Source organism: Passer montanus, unplaced genomic scaffold, assembly GCF_014805655.1.
Source record: "Passer montanus isolate IOZ18808 unplaced genomic scaffold, ASM1480565v1 scaffold176, whole genome shotgun sequence".
NCBI classification, from domain to species: Eukaryota; Metazoa; Chordata; class Aves; order Passeriformes; family Passeridae; genus Passer; species Passer montanus.
The window spans coordinates 225,228-245,858 of record NW_024364937.1 but is presented as its reverse complement, the minus strand read 5'-3'; the positions used below and the strand labels follow the sequence as shown (position 1 = coordinate 245,858).

Genomic DNA, 20,631 nt, shown 5'->3' with positions numbered 1-20,631 from the left:
AGGTTTCGGGCACAGGTGAGAGCTGTCTGTTTCTACATTTCAGTAGCTGAGGATCCTGGAAACTGATCTGACATCTCCTTGTTTAGATGACTTCATGAAGCAGGGCCACGGCATGCTCCTGCTCTACACGCTGAAGAACCCCTCCTTCCCAGAGTACTCCTTCAGCTGTGAGAGTGGTGTCATGTGCCTGGACTTCCACAGTGAGCACCCCCACCTCCTGGCAGTGGGCTTCTACGACGGCAACGTGGCCATCTACAACCTGAAGAAGGCAAGCCCCCAGCCCAGCTACAGGAGTAGTGCCAAGTCAGGAAAGCACACAGAGCCAGTGTGGCAGGTAAGGGTGCTTTTCCTTTCCTGGGACTGGGCTTTGAATTGCATGGAGCTTGGGCACTGCAGGAGAAGTCCTGCATGGTAAAGGTGCTGTTTTTGTAAGTGTGATTGATTAAGTTGTATTTCAAGCTAATTTTGAAATATGCACAAAGGCAAAGCAACTGCATGAATCCTTGATCCTCAGCAGACACGGAATGTGTGAGCAAAATTGCTGTAAACAATTTTTTCTCCTCAGTTTTCGTTATTATAATTTACTTTTTGGAGAAGAACTGGTATCTTCTGTATGTACCAGCAAGCAATGCTGTTTGTGTTCCAAACAGAAAATCACAGGATGAGCAGTGCATAAAAACAAGTAAAACAAGTATACCAGCCTAAAAGAGAGCTCTGTTGAGTGCATTAAGTTCAGGGGCAGCTGCCTGTGGAACTGGCTGCCACCAGGATTCAAGACACACTACCTTGTAGTTGACTTTTAGTTGAACTTGAAGTACTCTAGTGCATTCAGAACTGTGGTGTGCAGGTAATGTTCTTAAACTACTGCCACTCTGGCATCTGCCACAAAGAGACCCCAGATGGGTGGTGCTGTGAAGGGTCAGGGTAAATACGTTGCTGCATCCAGCTAACCAGCTGTGTCTGCAAGGTATCTGAGCTCACGTTGAAGCACTGGTACCTGTGCTTTTGATCTTGTTCTTAGCAGTAGAAGTGCAGCAGCACAAATTTCAGCACGGCCTGTATGAGCCTGTTGAGGTGCAGGGGTGTGTGTTTGGTTTGCTAGCCTGGGCTAAAGATCCAGCTAACCAGCTGTGTCTGCAAGGTATCTGAGCTCACGTTGAAGCACTGGTACCTGTGCTTTTGATCTTGTTCTTAGCAGTAGAAGCACAAATTTCAGCACGGTCTGTATGAGCCTGTTGAGGTGCAGGGGTCTGTGTTTGGTTTGCTAGCCTGGGCTAATAATGTTGCTGTGGTGACTGTGGCTGTCACCTGGTTTAGGCTGGCTGATTCAGTCTCACAACACTGTTCCTTGAACTTTGGAGCATGCCTTGCATGGATGGTCCCCCAGCCATGGCTCCATCTTCCAGTAAATTCCAGGAGAGCAAGGGAACCTGATGAGACTACAGATGAATGTGGAATATGCCAAGAGCAAGACCTCTGCTTGCTAGAAACAGAGAGTTTGTGCAAATGTAACATTTCAGAGAAGACATGAATTTTGTATTTCCTGCCTGTCTGTCCAAATCTTTTCCTCTAGCAGATATTTATAGCTCTTCTATAAGAGGTTAATAGAATAGCCTGGGTGCACACACACAACCACAAAGAAAACTTCTGAGCTTTTCCCATTGCCATTTAGGCTTCCAGTAAAAAAACCTGGCAAAATAGTAAGTCCTGTGTGAAGTTTTTCATGGTCTTGCTGCAGCATGCAATGAGAAGCAGCAGCTGTTACAATAGAGACACAAAAATCCCAGATCCCTTGTGCCCCAGATGATGTTGGAAAGGACTGTGTGCTGAAGGGGTGTTATTGGCAGCCTGCTGCCTGCAGACCAGGAGCAGGTACATACAGCAGAGGAGGTGTTCTGTGTGGGGTTTGTAGGGGTAGGTTTATGTGTACCACTTGGCAGCTGTGGGGCTCAGAAGTGAAAAAAATCATTAGACACTCTAGGAAGATAGCTCTGAAAAGGAAAGAAACTGCTCTATGGATATGGATAGATGTGTAAAGAAGTACCTGCTTCTTTATTTCCATGGGTTGAGTGCTGAGAATCATAATAATTTGTTTTCTTCAGCAATGAGAAAATTTCTCTGAGCAACCTGTTCTAGTGGAAGGTATCTCTGTCCATGGCAAGGAGGTTGGAACAGAATGTTCCAACTTTCCAACCCAAACCATTCTGTGATTCTGTAGTTAAAGTACCAGTATTTTTACTAAACTGTAGAATTTTTAACTTCTACAAAACTAGCAAGCAAAGTTAGTAGTTAGGTGATTGTACAGCAGTCCAAAGAGTTTATACCTCTGTTGGAAAGATCTGAAGTGTAAGCATTTGTCAATATCAGCCAAAAGGTTTAGAAAAGATTTGCACTCCATTCAGTGTGATGAAAAGCAGCATGGACTATCTGTTAGGTTGAGACATTGGATTGTTATTCCTCATTCAGCATTTAATGGTTCTAGAAAGTGATGCCTTTTTTCTCATATTTAGCTCAAAGATCCCCTATTCTCCCCCACTACCACCTCACTAGTCTGAGGGCCAGTCTTTGTCTAGATACTGGACCTCAAAAAAATCTCCCTTTTTTGTAGGAAAAGTGAACAAAGTAGAAAAGTAACAATGTTATCCTGAGCAATTAGGAGCCTTTGTTCTCTGGACTGCCTGATTTTTTTCTTTTGAAACAATGCAGCCCTTTCACAATGGAAATAAAATGGGAAGTGGGTAAAGCAGACTGACAGCTCTTTTCTTGTGCTGTTTCATTTTCAGTGACTTAGTAATATCTCAGTACTTTTGCGTAAAACAAAGCTGATGTAATGTTCCCATTGTTAAGAGCAAAATAAAATAATACAAATTTTCTACTTCTATTACCTAAGAAAAAGTTTGCCTACCTTATACCACTCCCTATTTTTTAAAAGAGCATAGCAATGGTTACTTATAGATTTGGCAATTATCTCCCAAGCATTAAGTTCTACTGCATTGTAAATAATGGAAAATTCTAGTCTGTTTTAAATTACACATTTCTAATTGCTTATTACTAATTGGTGAGGATCCAAATCCTCAGAGATAAATAAACAGAGAGGAATAAACATGTGCATGTGAATGGGTATGCATGCAGTGCAATGTAGCTTCTACCATCAAATCTCAGGTGTCACAGGATCACAGAACTAGAAATTATCTCCCACCTCAGTGAATTCAGGCCTCTAGCTTTGAATGTAAACACCAGCTTAAAAGGAGTCACCTCCTGAAAAACTCTGTCAAACCTGCCATGTTCTGCTGGGAAAAAAAAACAACAACCTGTGTGGCATTAACCTAAACCCCTCTTTAATAAAAATTCTCAATTAGTCAGCAAAATCCTCACACTCCCATCATCTCTGAGTAGGCCTACAAAGCAATTCCCTGAACAGTCCATGTTTTTGAGGCAGTGGCTCAGTCCCAGGGCTTGGCTCTGGAGGTTAATGAGGTTGGCCAGTGTGGAACTGCTGGGCTAGACTTTGGCAGCCACAGGAGCTGTGTTCTTTGGAAGAAGTGGCACTTTGCTGGGAAGGGGCTCTCAGGATAGAGCCTCTCCTTTTTCTAGCTTTATTTTTTTTTCTTTCTCCTTTCTTTTAAAAAGTTTATGTTTAGGGTTTATTTTCAGCTGAGAAGAGTGATTTTTCTCTTACCTTTTTTCACTGGGATATACCAAATATTTTAGGATTGAGCTATCTGGAAGCTCAAGTAGTTCAGAATCAGGAATTGATAATTGAAACTGTGTCAGGGTTTGTTTCTGTTGTTCAATCTCCTTCCTAAACCACATCTTATTTGACAGATTTGTTTTCACTGTGAGCTTCTATTTTACTTTCACATCAAGCCAAAAGCATGTTATTTCTGCTGAGACTAGTACAGAGCCAATCCTGCTGCAGAGGGTTGAAAATAATTTTTATTTTACTTGCTCACCATCAGAGTTGCTGACGAAATTCCCACCGCAGAGTGTTGACCCTAGGATCTGCAAATGGAACATTTCTTTTAGTTGTGCTTCAAGAAAATCTCGGCTGTCACAGGCATGCCCGTGTGGACAGTGTGGTTTGGAATTGCTGTGGAGACCTCACTGCTAAGAAACACATCTTTGTTCAGTGTTGATGCACTGAAGCTGCTCTGGCCTCCCTGAGGAGCTGATACCATGGAGCTTCAGATGGCTTCCTGAGAGAATTATTTTCTGCTGTATATTTGTACATGGGAAGAGAAAGGGCTGGCCGCTGCAGGCTGATTCTTCACCAAATCCCAGTCAGGTTAGATGTGGTGCTCATGGTTTGGACAAAGAAGTCAAGGCAAGATGGCGATAGCCTACAAACTGCCAAAGGAAACTAAAAGGAGTGTCAGCTTGCAGAATAGTTTTCCAGCAGAACTTGTGGAAAGTTCTCAAGTGTCAACCTGACCAAATGCACCTGAAATTTCTCACTGGAGTTTGTCACATAATTGTGTGACCCCTTCTATTTATCTATTTTCTGTGTTCCAATAGAAGTTAAATAAATCTACACTGAACTTTTGCAGTTTGTGAAGCCACTCCAGACTCACTGAATTCTTGTTTTGTTGATAGAAGTAAATGAAAATCCCTTTAAAGTAAGCACAGACTGCTGTTCTTTACCCCATTCTGTGCTTCTGAACACAACTCCACAAAGAAAGGTCTTTCTGAGAAGCTGATCATATTTTCTGCACTTAGGAGAAAAAAAAATGGATTTTGTTCTTAATCCACTGTCACACCAACACATTGTTTCATTCTGATGATAAGCATTCTCCTGAATATGTCATCTGCAGTCAGACAAACAGATTTTGCTGCTTGCATTGCCTCTGAGATGTTACTGCTTCACATAATATTTTGTTCCTTTGGCTTCAGGCACACAAACTTTTTAATGCAAAGGAAATACAAGAAAAATATAAGACAGAAGGTTTCTATCAAGGTTTCTATCAGAACAACCTCAACACCCCTCCTGTTGCCTTCACTAAGAAGCACAAAATAGGTGTTTGCTGAGGAGAGTTCAGTGAAAAAAATCTCATTCAACTCTGTGATGATAGTGCTAGGGAATAACTCTGGAGAAGAAACAGAAATCGGAAGAAATGAAAGCAACAGAGACCTGAAGCCAAGGAATATGAATCCAAGAAAGGGGGAAGAATGTAGCCTGAACGCAAAATGGAGCACAAACCTAATTGTGAGGGTCATTTAGCATCAAACCTCTTCAGTAATGCAGGACAACGGTGTTTCTCATGTTGGGTTGGTTCAATGTTTGCAGGGAGGACTTTCCTCTTCAGCTCCAGCTTTCTACTACATTTTATTGTACCACCAGCTGTGCCTTGCATACCTGGCCCAGTACTAACAGGACAGAAAGTTGAATTAACTTCTGACATCCCAGAAGTAAAAGAGACCAGAGAGGTTACTCATTCTGCACTTGCACAGAAGTAGGAAGAAACATCCATCACAGTGGGAAAAACATCCATGGACTAGTGAGCATGCATTTGGAGTCCAGACATCTCAGTCTGTCTGAGGCTCCCTTGCTGGAAGTAATTTTTACTCCTCCTGCAGTTCTTAGCTGCAGTCCCGCTCCCTACACTGAATTCTGTGTCCAGTAACAGGCTGCTGCAGCAGCAGTTGTCCTGTCTGCTGAGTACCTGGGCTCCACACTGCAGCACCATGAGGCATTTAGTGACTGACTAGCATCAGTTGTGTCCCTGTCCTCTCCTGGAGGGAGCTGAGGGGGAAGAGTTGCCATATGTTGCTGTAGAAATCAGGGTCAAGATCAGCAGCTTTCTGGTTGTCCTCAGTTGCTGGGAGAGCTCACTACAGGCATAGCCCTAATGGAGGAAATACTGTCTCCCACAGAGTTAACTTCTACCACTTTCTGGAAAGGCTGTGCTGAGCCACAAAAATTCATCTGGAAGCTTTGGGCTCATTTATGCATGGTAGAAGTGGTGGAAATTGCAAGATAGTCCAGTGGTAGAAATGCTGGATAAAATTTTTGCTGTATGCTTATACCTTGTCCAAAACTGTTGGACACTTTTTAAGCTACTAAGTTAGGAGAGGTAAACATCCAAATGCTTATTCCTAAATGTCTTTGACAATAATGAACAAAATCTCTGATGGTTTAACTTTGGCATTGTACTTTTCGAGATGGTATCTGTGGGATGGTATCTGTCTTTGGGAGATTCAGAAATTATTCATGGTTATTTTTAAATTGTGCCTTGGGCATGGATTCTTTTGGGTTGGAAATTGTCTAGCAAAGTGTCCATTGCAGATTAAGTAATGTTTGTATAAAAAAAATGAGCTCTTTTTGCTTTGATGCTGCATTTCCCTCTGTACTTAATTCAGATGCTGAACTTATTTTCTACCTTCTGCTCTCACTGTTTCTTGCTAAATAGATTCTTCTCTCATGCTACTCTTACCCCCTCGCTTTTACTTAAGATCCAAACCATTCTTCTGTGGGTTTTCAGGTTGGTTATTTCTTTTCTGGTGTCTCCAAGCAACATACAAGAAACTTTCTTTGCCTGTTAGTTGCACTGGGGCTAATTTGTGGAGAAAATTTCGCTTATAAAATTTAGAAGTCCCTTCAAGCCTTGGGATGTTGGAAGATGTTAGCCCGAGGTTTAAAATACCAGAGAGGTAGTAATGCTTTTTTTTGGTTGCTTGGGTCTTTGAATTCTGTTCTGCTGCTTTATAGTGTACATATAAATACACTGATGGGTCTTAATGGCTCTTATACAGCCTGTGAAACAACAGAATGCTGCTCTGAAGAGGATAAAATAAAAGCAAGAGAATGATAATGGCAGAGTTAGAGGCAAGTTGGGCAGGGATGCTGCAGGCAAGGTCACGTTGATACATGGTGAGATACAGGGAGCTGGGGCTGGCCATGAGTCCCACCCTGAGAGCCACGGTAGCTGCCACAGCTTGATGTGGTGTCCAGGGCTCTCAGCATCCAGCAGGCCCCGGGGGAGTCTCTCCCCATCCCTGCTGCAATCCACTTGATCCTGTGGTGATGGGAACCTTCTGTCAGGCATATTTCAGACCCTGTCTCTGATGTAGCAACATCAGACAGCTTGGGGGTTTCGGTGTTAACCTGCCTGCCCTGTGTGCCAGCTTTTCCAGCACATGGAGTGGGAAACTTTGTGTTTTGTCTATTGCAAATTGGGAATCTTGCACCATGAGCACAGTCAGAATTTAAACCAAGAGCTGTGAATAGCAACTGGTGAAATACCCCTGAGCCTTGTTGGCCCCTGGCATGCATTGCTCAGCTGCGTGCTGTGTCTGACATGGGAACACAGGCACTGACAGGACAAACAGGTGACAGGCTAATGTCTGGTTCCTCCCTCCTCTGTTAACTTGCTAGCCTAATAAATTCGCTGGGCAGTGCTGTGAGGGGAGCAAGCACACAGATTCCTGGTGAAACACTGTACAAAGCAGAGCATCCAAATCCCAGCAGGAAGAAAACAAACTGAAAGTAGGGCCAGCCTTATCCCAGTGCTATTTATAACTGAGCTCTGCTTCCTTCGGATAAATCTGAGTCTCTGAAGCATGAGTAATTCACAAGCCTCAGGCCTTTGCCCTGCTTCAGTGGCTCTCCTGTGTCCATGCTCTCTGCTTGCTGCTGAGTCCCTCCCACCACCACCACATATGCTCTTTAGTAGGAAAGGTTTTGCTACCCTTTTTCTGTACCCCAAATCTGTGGATGGTCTGATGCAGTGGGCCCAATTCCTTGGTCCTCTTGGCTGATCTTGCACCCTTGAGTTCGCTTGTGCTGAAGAGATGGAACCTGGTCCTCTGAATCCCAGAAAGATCCCATCAGGATGGAGGGCACTTGATCTAGGTGTAGGAGAGTGGTGTTTTTCTAAGGAGCAGTTTTTATGGAACTAAATGTGATGTGGGATTTTATCTTAGAGTCTTTCCTCATTGGTTTTGAGCTCATCTAGTTGTTTTCCCTCAGCTATCAGGAAGCTTTCAGGGACTTTGGAGGAGAAAACACTGAGAATGCTTGTAGTAAACCTTGTAAGTAGCCATATGCTGCTAGAAGTAGAGAAATAATTTGCAAAATTATTAGATGGGAAGTTTCTAGTGTTGCCTGTAGCCAGAACAGCTACAATCCACCAGATAGGCCCAGTATTTGGTGGTATTCATAAATAAAGTCATCATCCAGCCTCATGCCCATGACATGGGTGCCTGATAGCTGGAGCTGAGGGCTGCTCCTGCAGCATCCAGGCAGTGCTGAGCTATATCTTCTATTCCAGGGGGTTTTGAGATGCTTTTCATTATCATAGGTATTCTGAAAGATTTCTTCCTGCTGCATCTTCACTTGGTGACATATGATCCTGCCAAGCTGGCTGCCTTGGTTGCTGCCTGATTTCTTTGTGGATGAAGCACCTGACTTTGTTTCAGTACCAGTAAATATTACTGTTACCAAGCTGTCAGCCACCCTGACTCTCCTAACTGCCATGTTCATCATCACAAACATACAGTGGGTAAAGTAAGGAGACATCTGAATAAATCCCTGCCTCTGCTACAGATAGGATGGCAGGGAGTCCTTTAGGTCAGAGTTGCTCATTAAAGATGTAAGAGAAATGCAGGAAGCCCAAACTGACTGAGAGACATTGGAATCTTTGAACACTTTAATATTCATCAGATGTCTAAACCATTTCTTCTCTAAGGCAAACACTACAGCCAAATATTTAAATATTACTGACTCACCTTAGAAGGAGTTGTTCCTTGTAGACCTTGCCTCTTCAATGGCTTCTGTCATGGAGGCAAGTTTACTTCCTAAGCAAATTGAACTGATCCATTTTGTCTTGTTGCACGATTTAATGGTAAAATGTCAACAAATGTTTCTACAAAAGACTAAACAGCACTGAAAACCTCATTTGCTTAGCAGCTTCCTTATCTGCAGATTCCTGTCATAGCTGAAACATTTGCATTTAAAAGAAAACCTAGATTTTAAGATAGGAACATTTTTCAATGGATTTATTTTTAAGTAACAAGTAATTTTCTTTTATCTCTCCCCATCAGCTTTTACTCAGACTCAAAAGACTTGTTTGCTATACAAAACAGTCTCATCTATTGCAGGGAACAAAACAGTCACAATGTGATTGAACATGACACACAGTAAACATGTGAGAGGTGAGACTGAATTTAAAATAAAACTGAACTTTCCTTTCTGGAACTGGGAAACTGTGAACGACAGAAACAAGAAGTGGCAGAGGCCTTGAGAGTGTCCCCTTCTTCCCATCATGCCTTCACAGACGTTGTGTTATCATTCTTGAAGTGTTTTCTTCAAGATGAGACTGGGCAGTATAGCTGTCTTCACCAGTCCTAACAGACTGGAGTCATTGCCTTCTGTGTCTTACATGGTACACACTTCTTAATACATGTGGAAATATTTCTGTGCCACTCCAGCAGTATCACTTTGCTGATTCCCTTGCCAGCCACTGATGTTTTTCTGTATTACAGTTGCTTGGCCAGAAATTCCCTAATTTCTACACGTTTAATTCTTTCTTCTTCCTGTTTGTCTCCCTCTGCCCTTATCTTTATCACATGTCACCTTATTATTTTCAGATTATGTCTCCAGCTTTTCAAGATAACTTAGAGTCCTTATCCTAATGGAATTCAATGTCTTTCAATTGCATCAACTGTCTTTCATCTGCATATGTTCTGTGTATTTTGCAATTCAGTATGCAACTTACTAATGAAAATATTGTATAAAACTGACCCTGATGTCTTGGAGAGGCTACCTAGAACAGAGGCTAGACAAAGTTAAAAGAATAAAGCTAAAAAAGTTAAAAGAAACAAGGATAGTCCCTCATGGGAACCATCTAGAGATGTTCTCCCATCTGGTCAAGACATCGCTGTCTAAACTCTTGGGAATTCATTTTCAAGCACTCAGCCACTTCACAGTAATTTCTTTCTTCGGAAGACATCACAGGGAGTGTGCCAAAAGCCTTACAAAATTAAAGATAACAAATCTACTCTTTCTTTTAGACTTGTTGCCCTGATAAGGAAAGAAATAGATTCTCTTTGACAACGTCTTTTTTTGAGGAGACCATATTCACTGATTCTCATTTTCTTATCCTGTACATATGTACAGATGATTTAATTCTTTGTTCCAGCTCTCAAAGTTCAGCATTAGGCTGACTCATTCACTGTCCTTTAACCTATCCTTCCAGACAGGTTTATTTTGTGTTTCCTGGGGCATTTTTCCCTGTTCCTGTCCCCCAGGACTTCTCCTCTCTTCTAGTTTTCATAGCTAATTGCTGTGAAATTCAGAGATTGCTTCAGCTGCTCCCTTAAGTACCCTAGATGGAATTTCATCAGGCCTTGCAGAGTCAGATATATCTGCCTGTGCTCCTTAAAGTTGCTTTTGTTAAATATCTAGTTACAGTTTTTTTAATATGTCACTGAAAGAAAGGCAGCCTTAATGCTTCTCTTTTACTTGTGGGACCTGCCTTCCTTTAAACAATAAATAGGTTCTAGAAGGGAGAGGCTCACATGAGCCTTTCTGGGATATCTGATTTTGTTCTCAGGCAGTCATCAGCCTCCTGGCCTAAAAAGTCGTTTTTGCCTCAAAAGAGTCTCCAGCATCCTCAACATGGAGCTATTTCAGGCAGTGGCAGAGAGGTGACCCCAACTCATGGACTCTTTACCATGAAATTCCTGGATGTGCAAAGACTCCTGAGTGTGACAGTGACAGCCCAACTCTCATCACATGGCAGGCCTGATTCTTCATCTCTGGGGTGGCTTCTCCTCTTTTGTTGTGGTTTGATTCACTGTGTTTATAGCAGTATTTTTCTAGAGCCCAGGGGTACAGATGTGGATAGGGACTGTGCTTTCACAGCAGGGTTTCTGAGAAAAAAAAAAAAAATCAAGCAGTAATACCTTCTATGGCAATATTGACCAAAGCACACCTTTTAAAAATTTTTTTTGAGATCTTTCATTCTTACTACACATTTCACAGCAGAAATGCTGTCTGTTTCCCAAGTAATAGACAGGAATGGCAACAAGTGCAGATAGAGACCAGGAATCCCTTCTGCTCAGGGTGCATCACAGGACAGGAGCCCTTTATGCTGTACCCTGCCATGCTGTCTCCAGCATAGGCATGCTGGTGATTCCATGGCTCTGGTGCCCCTCACTGAAGGACCAGCTGGAACCATAATAAAGCTCCTGCCTGCCTGCCCACATTTACCTTTGGCAGGAAGTCCACACCTACAGATAACCAGAGCACAGCTAAATCTTCTCCACAATAATATCATATGTTCCTGCAAGCAGGACCCAGGAGCTCTTTCTTCACCAAATATAGGCTTAGCCAAAGAGTCTGACTGGGCTACTTTGACCTTTGACCAGGCTACACTCAGTTATCATAGCCCTTTAAAATCTTCAATACTGCCTTAAGTCAAAATGAGTCATCTGGACTAAGCTCAGTTTTTGCTTTTTTCTCAAATAACCATGGTGAGGAATGAAGTTTTTTGCCTTCCTTCCTCCCACCTCTACATAGAATAACTTGTACTGCTGTCCAGGTTGGCACTGAGGAAGGGCTCCAGACACTGCACTGTTCCTTGCCTCTAAGCCTTGCTCTTCCTGTCTCTTGATGTACAGAAACTGATGCTGGAGTTACTTTGCTTGTGAGTTAAGCTTATTTTCTAAGTGGCTGAGTGACTAATTTTGGGGTGTCTCTTGTGACTGATTGCAGGAGAGCAGCCTTGCATTTTGCTTACACTCCTCAGGGTGCCTGGCCTTGGCTTTGCCTGTAGTTGCTGGCAGAGGATCCTCTGGGAGGTGTTAAGGTCCACTTATTGTGTCAGACGTGATAAGCAACAAATGCAGAATAGCTGGCAATGTCCTTGATGGAGGATATTTGGGAACTTTGCTGTAGATGCACTGCTTTGTCTCAGCAGCAAGGAGGGACAAATTATTTGCTCTAGCAAAACAAGAAGTCAGTGGACTCTGGATAAGCTGAGTGTAGAAGCAGACTTTCACGCCAGCAGATCCCTTGGCAAACAGCACAGATAAGTGACCCAGAGAGAAGAATGAACAAAAAAATTGTGATTTGTCATTGGCAGGAAAAGAAAGTGAAAGATTTCTTCTATGCTGGTAATGACTTGATGTTTCTGGATGCTGTTTTGCTCAAAGTTGTTGTGAGGAACAAGAAACACATTTGAGGGTAACAGCATGAAGATATAGAACTGCTTCTTGGTTCAAATCAGAAACTGCTGTAAGGTAGTGCAGGTGCACTACAAGCACAGGGTAAATCAAACTGGCTTCGGAAGATGTGACCCGTGGAGCAATTTATTGTAGATCCACACTTCAGCATGAGCCCTTGCCATGATGCTGAGGCGGACTAAAAGGCAGGCTAGCTGCAAAATGGAGAAAGTGACCACTACACAGATCAAAGGTGCCCACGGATGGACTAGTGTGCCCAGGTTTAGATGGGTATTCCTGGTTGGAATTTGGTCTGTCTTTTTCCCCCTGCAAGAATCCATATGGTTTTCATCTGCCAGCTGGTGAGCTGGGCCATTGTGCAACAGATGCAGCCAAACTGCATCCATGAGAGTTTGTGCTCTTGCTAAAGCACAGCACATGTTCAGCTTGTCCACCTCAAGAGAGCCCCAGAGCTCTTCTGGCACTTTGCTTTGGCTCAGGCTTGTGCATTCTGACACGGGAAATGTGGTTTGGACAGTGGGTTTGTGTCTGTGCTTGGCTGCCAGGTCAGGCACAGCAAGAGAGAATTGAGGCTGGTTCCCCTGTTCAAGGAGCAGATGTTTGCCAGTGGGAAACCTGGAGTAAAAGACTTTAGCCTGTGTGAATATAAGGAGAATGGTTCTAATCCCACTGCTTACCTTGTGTGACCAAGTTATGGGCAAAAGAGGGTGGCTGGGAGAGCACAGCAGGGCTGGGAAGCATTTGTGCTTCTGTGGTGCACATGAGGACTTCTGCAAGTCTGTGTCTCTCTTCAGCTAAGGAGGCAGATGAGTGAAATCCCTGAGCTGATGGGCTGGGCAGAATGGCAGTCTCTGAGAGGGGCCTGTACAGCTGCATCAACAGCTCAACAGTGACTTACAAAGAAATGCTTGAGGCACAGAAACAAAGACACGTCTAAAGCTAAGTATTAGGGAAAAGCACAAACATGAATTAATAAAAAGAAGTCAATGTGTTAAGTGAGCTGTGGTTATCCTGGGTTATAAAAGGGAAAGGGAAAATATTTGGAAGCATGTAAAAAGGAATGAAGATATAGACTTATTACTAAAGCAAGCTTTCAGTTACTACTGAAAGTTATGAATAAGGATGAAATATTTGATGCTGTATTGTTTAATCTTACAGTGAGTGTCTGAGACTGTCTGCTTAATGTAACAAGAGGATAAAAGCACAGGTCAGAACGAGGAAAGAGCATATTAAAGAATATTTAGATAAGTTCTTGCTCATCAGCAAGATCAGATTAAACATACCCTAGAGCACTTAAAGAAATAACCAGACCAATTTCTTGCCATTATATGCATTTCAGAGAGTTTTTGGGCTACATCTGTCCTGCATTTTAGGAAGAGGATAGGGCTTATGTGCAAGCCCATTTATAGCATGTGAGCTGAGTTAATGCCTTGACTCAGAGGCAGGGTTGGGATGTGCTCTGCAGCATGGATGAGGGGAAGCACTGCTCCACTATGGATTCACACTCATTTGTGTACCTGTGACATGGGCAGACTGAAATATGATAGTCTACTGTCCTCAGTGCTCACACATTTTTCAGTGATGCTGTAGAGCCAATGTCTGGCTAAAAGATATCTTCAGGTTATTTCTTCAAAGGGCCTGTCTTTGCATGCAGGAGGGGAAGTGGCACAGAGTACCAGAGCCCAGAAAACAATGTCAGGACAATTCACCCAGCTAGAGGCATCCAAACCCAGCCATAGGAGGTCAGAAAGTGTGGGTAATAGCACAGCAGTGCATCAGGCTGCACGCTGGCCTGTAGCACCAGCATGGCCAGGGAAAGGAGGAAAGATCTCCAAGGGCTGGAAGGAGTGGAAAAATGTCTGGAGGAAAATTATAGGATTGTACCCAGGAAATTACTGACCAGTCAGACCAATCAGAAAGACTGGAAAAGCACTTGAATAAATGGCAGTACTACTGTTAAATGTCTAGCTAATAAGGTGATTCAGAGAAGCTGACACGGATTTGTCAAGAACAGATTATCAAGCCAGTACAATTTCTTTCCCTTTTTTTTTTTTTTCCAGAGAAACGGGCCTCATGAATAAGGGAGAGGCAATCAAGGTTATCATCTCAATCCATCTTGACTTGACTAAAGCTTTTGATCCAGACTTACACAGTGACATACATATAACCAAAGCAGAGAAATAGGAATTAGGTAAAATGGCCATAAAGAGGCTGCTCAGGTGGCTCAGGCAGTGTGCTCAAAGAGCAGTTGTACAGAGCTCACTGTCAGACTCTGAAAGTGCTGCAAGTGAGACTCTCCAGCTGTCACTTCTGGTCTTTTTTGATCAATACTTTCATTAACAACTCAAATTACAGAATAGGGAAGCCCCCCTGGGAGGACAAGGAACTTTGCAGGACATGATTATGTTCAAAATTATCTTGATAAATTGGAAGAAAGACCCAAAATCAATGTGATGAAATTCAATAAAGACAAGAGCAAATACTGCATTTAGAGAGGGGAAATTAAATGCACAGATACAAAATAGGAGATGGCTGGTTAGGCAGCAGGGTGCCCAAGGGGAAGCATAGCAGATCACCACCAGTGATCAGCAATGGAATACTGTTGCACAAAGATATGTGTCATTCTAATTAGTTAGCAAGAATGTAAGAGAGAGGAGGTTGTAACTCAGTCCTGTGCCCTGTGTTTGCAGCTGCAGAGCCAGGCTGAAGAGGAAGAACAAGAGTGGTGAAAGCTTGGGTCCTGAAGACAGGACCTGGAAGGAACAGTTGAGGCAGTTGATTTGAGCTGGAGAGAGGGAAAAAGAGAAGGGAACAGTGGCACAAACTTTTCTTGCCTGTTTGAGAACTGTTACAGAAAGGGGAATAAACTGTTGTTCTTTGCATCCACTGGGGAGATGGTAAGGAGTAATTGGCTTGACTCTTGGTAAAGGAAATCTTCTGTGCAAGGGCAATTAAACACAGATGTATCTGCAGGGAGGTTGTTGAGTAGTGTTGTTGGAGACTTGTGAGAGCAACCTATGTGAGTTGTCACCAGTGGCAGGAGAGTGTCTGATTTCACCTCAGAAGAGAAGAGATATGCTTTTTGGGTCCCTCCAAACCTGCATTGCCATGATGGCTTTGCCTAGGAGTCTACTGATAGCCAGGTTGGCACTGGAATGAATTTGTCCCCAGGTCAAAATAGCATGAACTTTCCTCAGCAGCACAAGGAGATGTTTGCATGCCAAAGTTATTTGAGTGTCTTACTTGACCAGTTCATGTAAGGGTGACCTGCAGTGCGGGAAGGATTGATAATGCCCTTGTATTTTCTCTTCTCTAGCTGGGGCAGATTTTATTAGTTTTTTTCAGGCCCTGAATGACAAAAAATCTGCCTTATTTCACTTAGGGCAAGTATCAGCACAGCCATGGTACTGCAATGCTGACAACGGCCTCCTTGAAGGATAATTATAGGTAAAGAAAGAGAAGGAATTTCTCATCAGTTAATGTGCATGTGTTGCATGGGTTACCCCATACCTGAATTTTGGCAAGCCAAGGGCTAGCCAGATCTGTGTTTGCAGTAGCTGGTGCCTGCATCACACTCCAGACTCTGGGCCGGAGTGATTTTGGCCAATTGTATTGTTCAAGTGACTTACAGCCTGTGTCCTGTGAAAACAGATCAAGCATTATTTATTTCATAGGAATGACATCAGAAACATGGGCGTTTTCAAATCAGATTGGATAAATTGTCTAATTTCCTGCTGGACAGGAGCCATTACTAGCCACCACAGATAAAAATGATAGCATTCTCTTGCTAGAAATGAATGGATTATCACCCTGCTAACCTGCTGTACATAGTAATGAACATGAGGTCTTAATATTTATATTTATATTTCTGTGTATTAAATAAGGTTTTGAATTGTCTCAACTTCTTTATAAATAAACGAGCTTTAAGAAATCAAAAGAAAAAGTGGCAGGCTGTTCTTACAAAAATGAGTTTCACACACTAATTTTGCACTGCAATAATAGTCAGGTTAAAGATCACTGAAAAAATTGCTTGTTTTTGTTACAGGAACAGAAAATGCTTGCTGCTTTTTGCTTGCTTGTCTCCTTTCTGCTGTTTACACACACTTTTCTTTCTCATGTGCTTCTTTACTCTGGTGGTATCATAGCTGAACTTTTGCTCTAAATAGTTTCACACAGCCAAAATCCTTGGCTGATTATCACATGCTTCAGGGGAAAAATTAACTTCATGCCACTGTGCAGACAGTTGCTTGGTTTTCTCCTCAAATGCTCCACCCCTCACAGCATGGATACAGCTAATGATGGGAGGTTGTGCCGTGTTGACAAGCCTCTGGGAGTAGAGAAAAGGCCAGTTCTGAGCAGATGCCCGATTTGATTGCAGTATCATGAGGGCTAATTACTCTAATAAGCATTTATGGATTTCAGAGATCAGGAGGAAAAGGATCACAAACACGATTAAGGTGTCAGAGGTGTTGAAGGAAAATTGAAAGTATTAAGTGCCAATTTCTGTTTTCTGAAATTCAAGCTACCATCACTGAGAGCAGCTAATAGTCATCTGAGGGCAGAGCCTGGTTGCTCTGAGAGGCTGTTTTTCAAGCTGTCTAGAAAAAGTACCTAACTCAAGTACTGTTGACTGCTTTGAATAGAGGAGCAAGAGTACCCCAAGCAATTTAGCCTAGTAGATTTTTGGGGCTGGTGACCCCACCTATCCATGTAATGGATTAAGAACTGTGACACCTAACTAATAGGAGAAAACTTGAATAGATCTCCATGAGAGAGAGGTTATTTGGAGTAGGCAAACCCTGGGGTAAAAACTCTGCTTTGGGAATGCTGAAAAGAATTAGCTTGGGAAAATCCCCCATGACCTCATGACAGCTCTTACGCAGTTTGGTCATCTCTGGATGAGGTTCTTGCAACACTCCATGTTAGTGTAGACATCAGGACCCAGAAGTTGTGTCTGCACAGAATGGTGGGGATGGACTACAGCTGCTGAACTTTCATCCATGTGTTTACCAGTGGTCTGATGGTCTGCAAAGTTTTTCACAAATATTTGGGACAGCAAGCTGGAGAGAAAGAACATGAATTAGAGAACCATGTTGGATGTACACATAAAAACATCTTACTGTCAGACCATTTTAAAGAGACATTTAAAAAATCTTTTGATTCAAAATATTACCTTTTTTCTGTGCTCAGCATGAGGCAGATAGGACATGTTTTTGTAACCAGCGTCCCTGAGCTCTGCATTTCTCACCTTGAATTAAAACTTCTCACTACACCACCTCCTTCATCAGAAGCAGCTGCTGGTGACTATCACTGTCAGCAGTAGCTCATGATCACAGGGAGATGTTCTTGGAATAGATACACCCAGCACATTTTGTCCACAATGGGTCAGCCTTGGCAGTCATTGTCCTGTTGAACCTGCTTTTTATTCATTAATCATTTTATTCTGGGTCATATTGAATTCTGCTATTCCTTTAATGCCAGATAAGAGAAGTAGTTCCACATAGAGACTTACAGTTTCACCTATGCAGGGATATTCAAAGTATAAGTCACTCAAAGCTCTTCAGTTGTGTCTTATAGGCATGAAACTGGCATTTTGAGGTATTCTTACATGGATTCCTTTTACATTCTATTTTTCCTTCCTCAGAAAAGGAAGAAAACCTTCAGTGGAGGGTTAACTACTCTCTGTCGAGTCTCTTGCTTAATTTTCATGCTCCACAGAACTTCACAGTATAAACAATTTTACAAAAGAGAATTAACAGTTTTTCACAAGGACCTGTCACAGGAATACCCAATCTGTGTAATTAAAGTATTGAGAAGGCTGTTTGTTTTGTGAACTAGGTATGAGTTACTTAAGTGGTCATGGATAGAGTATTTGGTAAATTCTGGGATGATCAAACTCATTTATCATGTTTATGGGGTGATGTTTAGGGTACTTTATCTGTTACACTGCTTGGACAGGAACAGATACACCTTTGAAAAGCTTCTCAGAATCTTCTAAAGTGCTTGTCCCCATCCTGATCTGACAGATGCCAACAGGAGTGTGTGCTGACAGACCCAGTGACAAGTCATTCTTTTCCCTTCAGTCTGATTGAATTCCCAGATCTGAAAATCGAGTGTTCTTAATGCTTTTGGTCTAACTGAAATGTCTCTTCTAAACTGTAAACCATTTATCTGAGTTCTAATCTCTCCTGCTGAGCTGTCACAGTCGAAAGGCAAATCTCCTTACCAGGCAGAGAGATGCTCTGAAGGTGTAGGGAGGATTTCAATTTTAATGGAGAAGTTTTCATCTCCCTGAAACAGAAGTGCCCCAAGGACCCTTGTCTCACGTTGCTGGCAAGGTCTTGCCTGCACCCCCCACAGGGCAGAAAGCTGGTTTGAGGCTGTCTGGCTGAAGGGTAGCCACATGGCACTGCACTAAAGTAATGGAGCAACATAATTACTCACATGTGAAAGGCAAGGCTAATGCTTGGGGACCTTTGTGTGGCACCACTGGTGGTGTTTGGGGATGTCTTAGGGGTCTCTGGGATGGTGCTGTGCCATAGTCTAGAGGTCTGGAGCATAGCTTAGACACCTCATAAGGCCTGTCCTTGATGGCAGTGCTCCAGTGGCCATGGGTGGGTGCAGAGTTCCCAGGTAAAGGGCTTTATTCCATGTGCTGGAGCATCCTGGAGGAAAGTGACTGACCAGAGTGCTCAGGACAGTTCTAAAACTGCTGGTGGAGATAAGTGCTCACACCAGCAAGGCTCCAGGGTGTAAACCAGTTACTCTTCAGGAAGGATTTCAGAAGACCTTGCTGAGGCCATGGGACTCTTGTCCTGCTAGTGCTAAATGCCTTGTGCTGACTGGGACTGTCTTCTTGTTTCTTCTTGTTTTTAAGGTCAAGTGGCAGAAGGATGACATGGACAGCAATTCCAACTTCTTCTCTGTCTCCTCAGATGGACGGATTGTTTCATGGACTTTAGTTAAGGTAAACAGTAGGTGGCAATTTCTTTTATAACCAAATTATAACCAATTGCCTCAAAAGTTCAGTGATTCATTAGTATTATTTTTATTTCTAATGAGCTTGGAAAGAAATGTTAGCAATAGCAGCTGGTGCAGTCACAGCTGGTTCTAGGGCTCCACATTAAACTCTGAAATGAAGCAGGGTCAGTCTACTCATTGTCAGGACCTAACCTTCATCCTGCCTGCACCTGTAGCACCCCATGAGCCTGAAAATGAGAGACCATTTTCCTGCTTGGCAGCAGCAGGAATTCAAGCCTGGTCTTTGTTCTCACACTTTCTTTGTCCCAGAAGGGTCAACTAGACACAGAACAGAATAATCTGCTGTATTTCACAGCTTCCAGATTCTCATCCCCAAAATGCTCCCCTACAGATTGCAATTTGAATTGGGAGAGGGTCAATTTAAATTTCTCCCCATGTGGGACAGAGTGAATAGTACAGAGTAAGTTTTCATTTGCAGTGAGATGGCAGCATGCTATCAGACAGGCAGAGAGCTTCTCCCTGCCATGACATTGCCTACTCCAATACACATCCAATATGACTTTTTAAAACTAGTTTGCATGCCCTGCCTTTGTTCGCTTTTCCTTTTGGTGTATGTTGAAATATGTTGACGGAAACCTAGAATTAATGTCCCAAAATAACCCTTAGATTCATGTCTCTGAATCTCAGTGTGTGGGTTTTTCTGTTGGCTATTTCATTTTACATTTAAGGATTTCAAATCTCTTGCTAAAAAATAATTGCATTGCCCTAAATATGAGTTTGAAGCAGCTGTCCCATTATTCCTCAACAGAAGAAGAAATTTCTTTACATCCTAGGATGCTCATTTTTCAATCTGTTATACCAAGGCTTGCCTGTTCTGAAATTTTTAGGCCTTGCTGCCATGGCAGGGATTAATTTCTAGCATTATATGTAAATGTTAATCTCATGTCCAGTTCAGGAACAGGAGCATCTCCTAATATGAAAGCATCTTACACATCTCCTAATGTGTAAGAGCAGTATAAGCATGGGCAGATGACACTGATTAAGTTATTTTTTATGGAATTTTCCAGGTTCATACATGCTGCTTCATAATCAAAAACCCCTTCTGCAAATGCATCCCAAATCCCATCCCTTTTTATAGAATTTTCCAGGTTCATACATGCTGCTTCATAATCAAAAACTCCTTCTGCAAATGCATCCCAAATCCTTCTCCCAAAAGAGCACCCTAGGGGACAGGGACAGACTAAGAGTGTCTCAGCACTCAGCTCCCGTGTTATTCCCTGAATAGGAATGCCCAAAAGATTTGGGTTGAAGTGGACAATACATGCCTGCAGCCAGACACATCCAAGGTGACTTGACAGGGTGCACTTACCAACTGAGCCCCAGTAACTGAGTGTGCTCAGCATGGTCCCCTTAGGAGGCAGGAAACACTGGCTGAAGTCTCTTACTTCAGAGAAATGCCACCACTGG

At 42.8% G+C, this 20,631-nt stretch overlaps 1 protein-coding gene across 1 annotated transcript in view; it reads left to right on the top strand.

The window, feature by feature from the left end:
- Positions 1 to 20,631, top strand: part of DNAI1 (dynein axonemal intermediate chain 1) — a 136,690-nt gene that overhangs the window by 62,061 nt on the left and 53,998 nt on the right. Inside the window, exons 13-14 of the mRNA XM_039704494.1 lie at positions 87 to 334; positions 19,061 to 19,150. Of these exons, the coding sequence (XP_039560428.1) occupies positions 87 to 334; positions 19,061 to 19,150 (338 nt within the window). The remainder of the gene's footprint in view (positions 1 to 86; positions 335 to 19,060; positions 19,151 to 20,631) is intronic.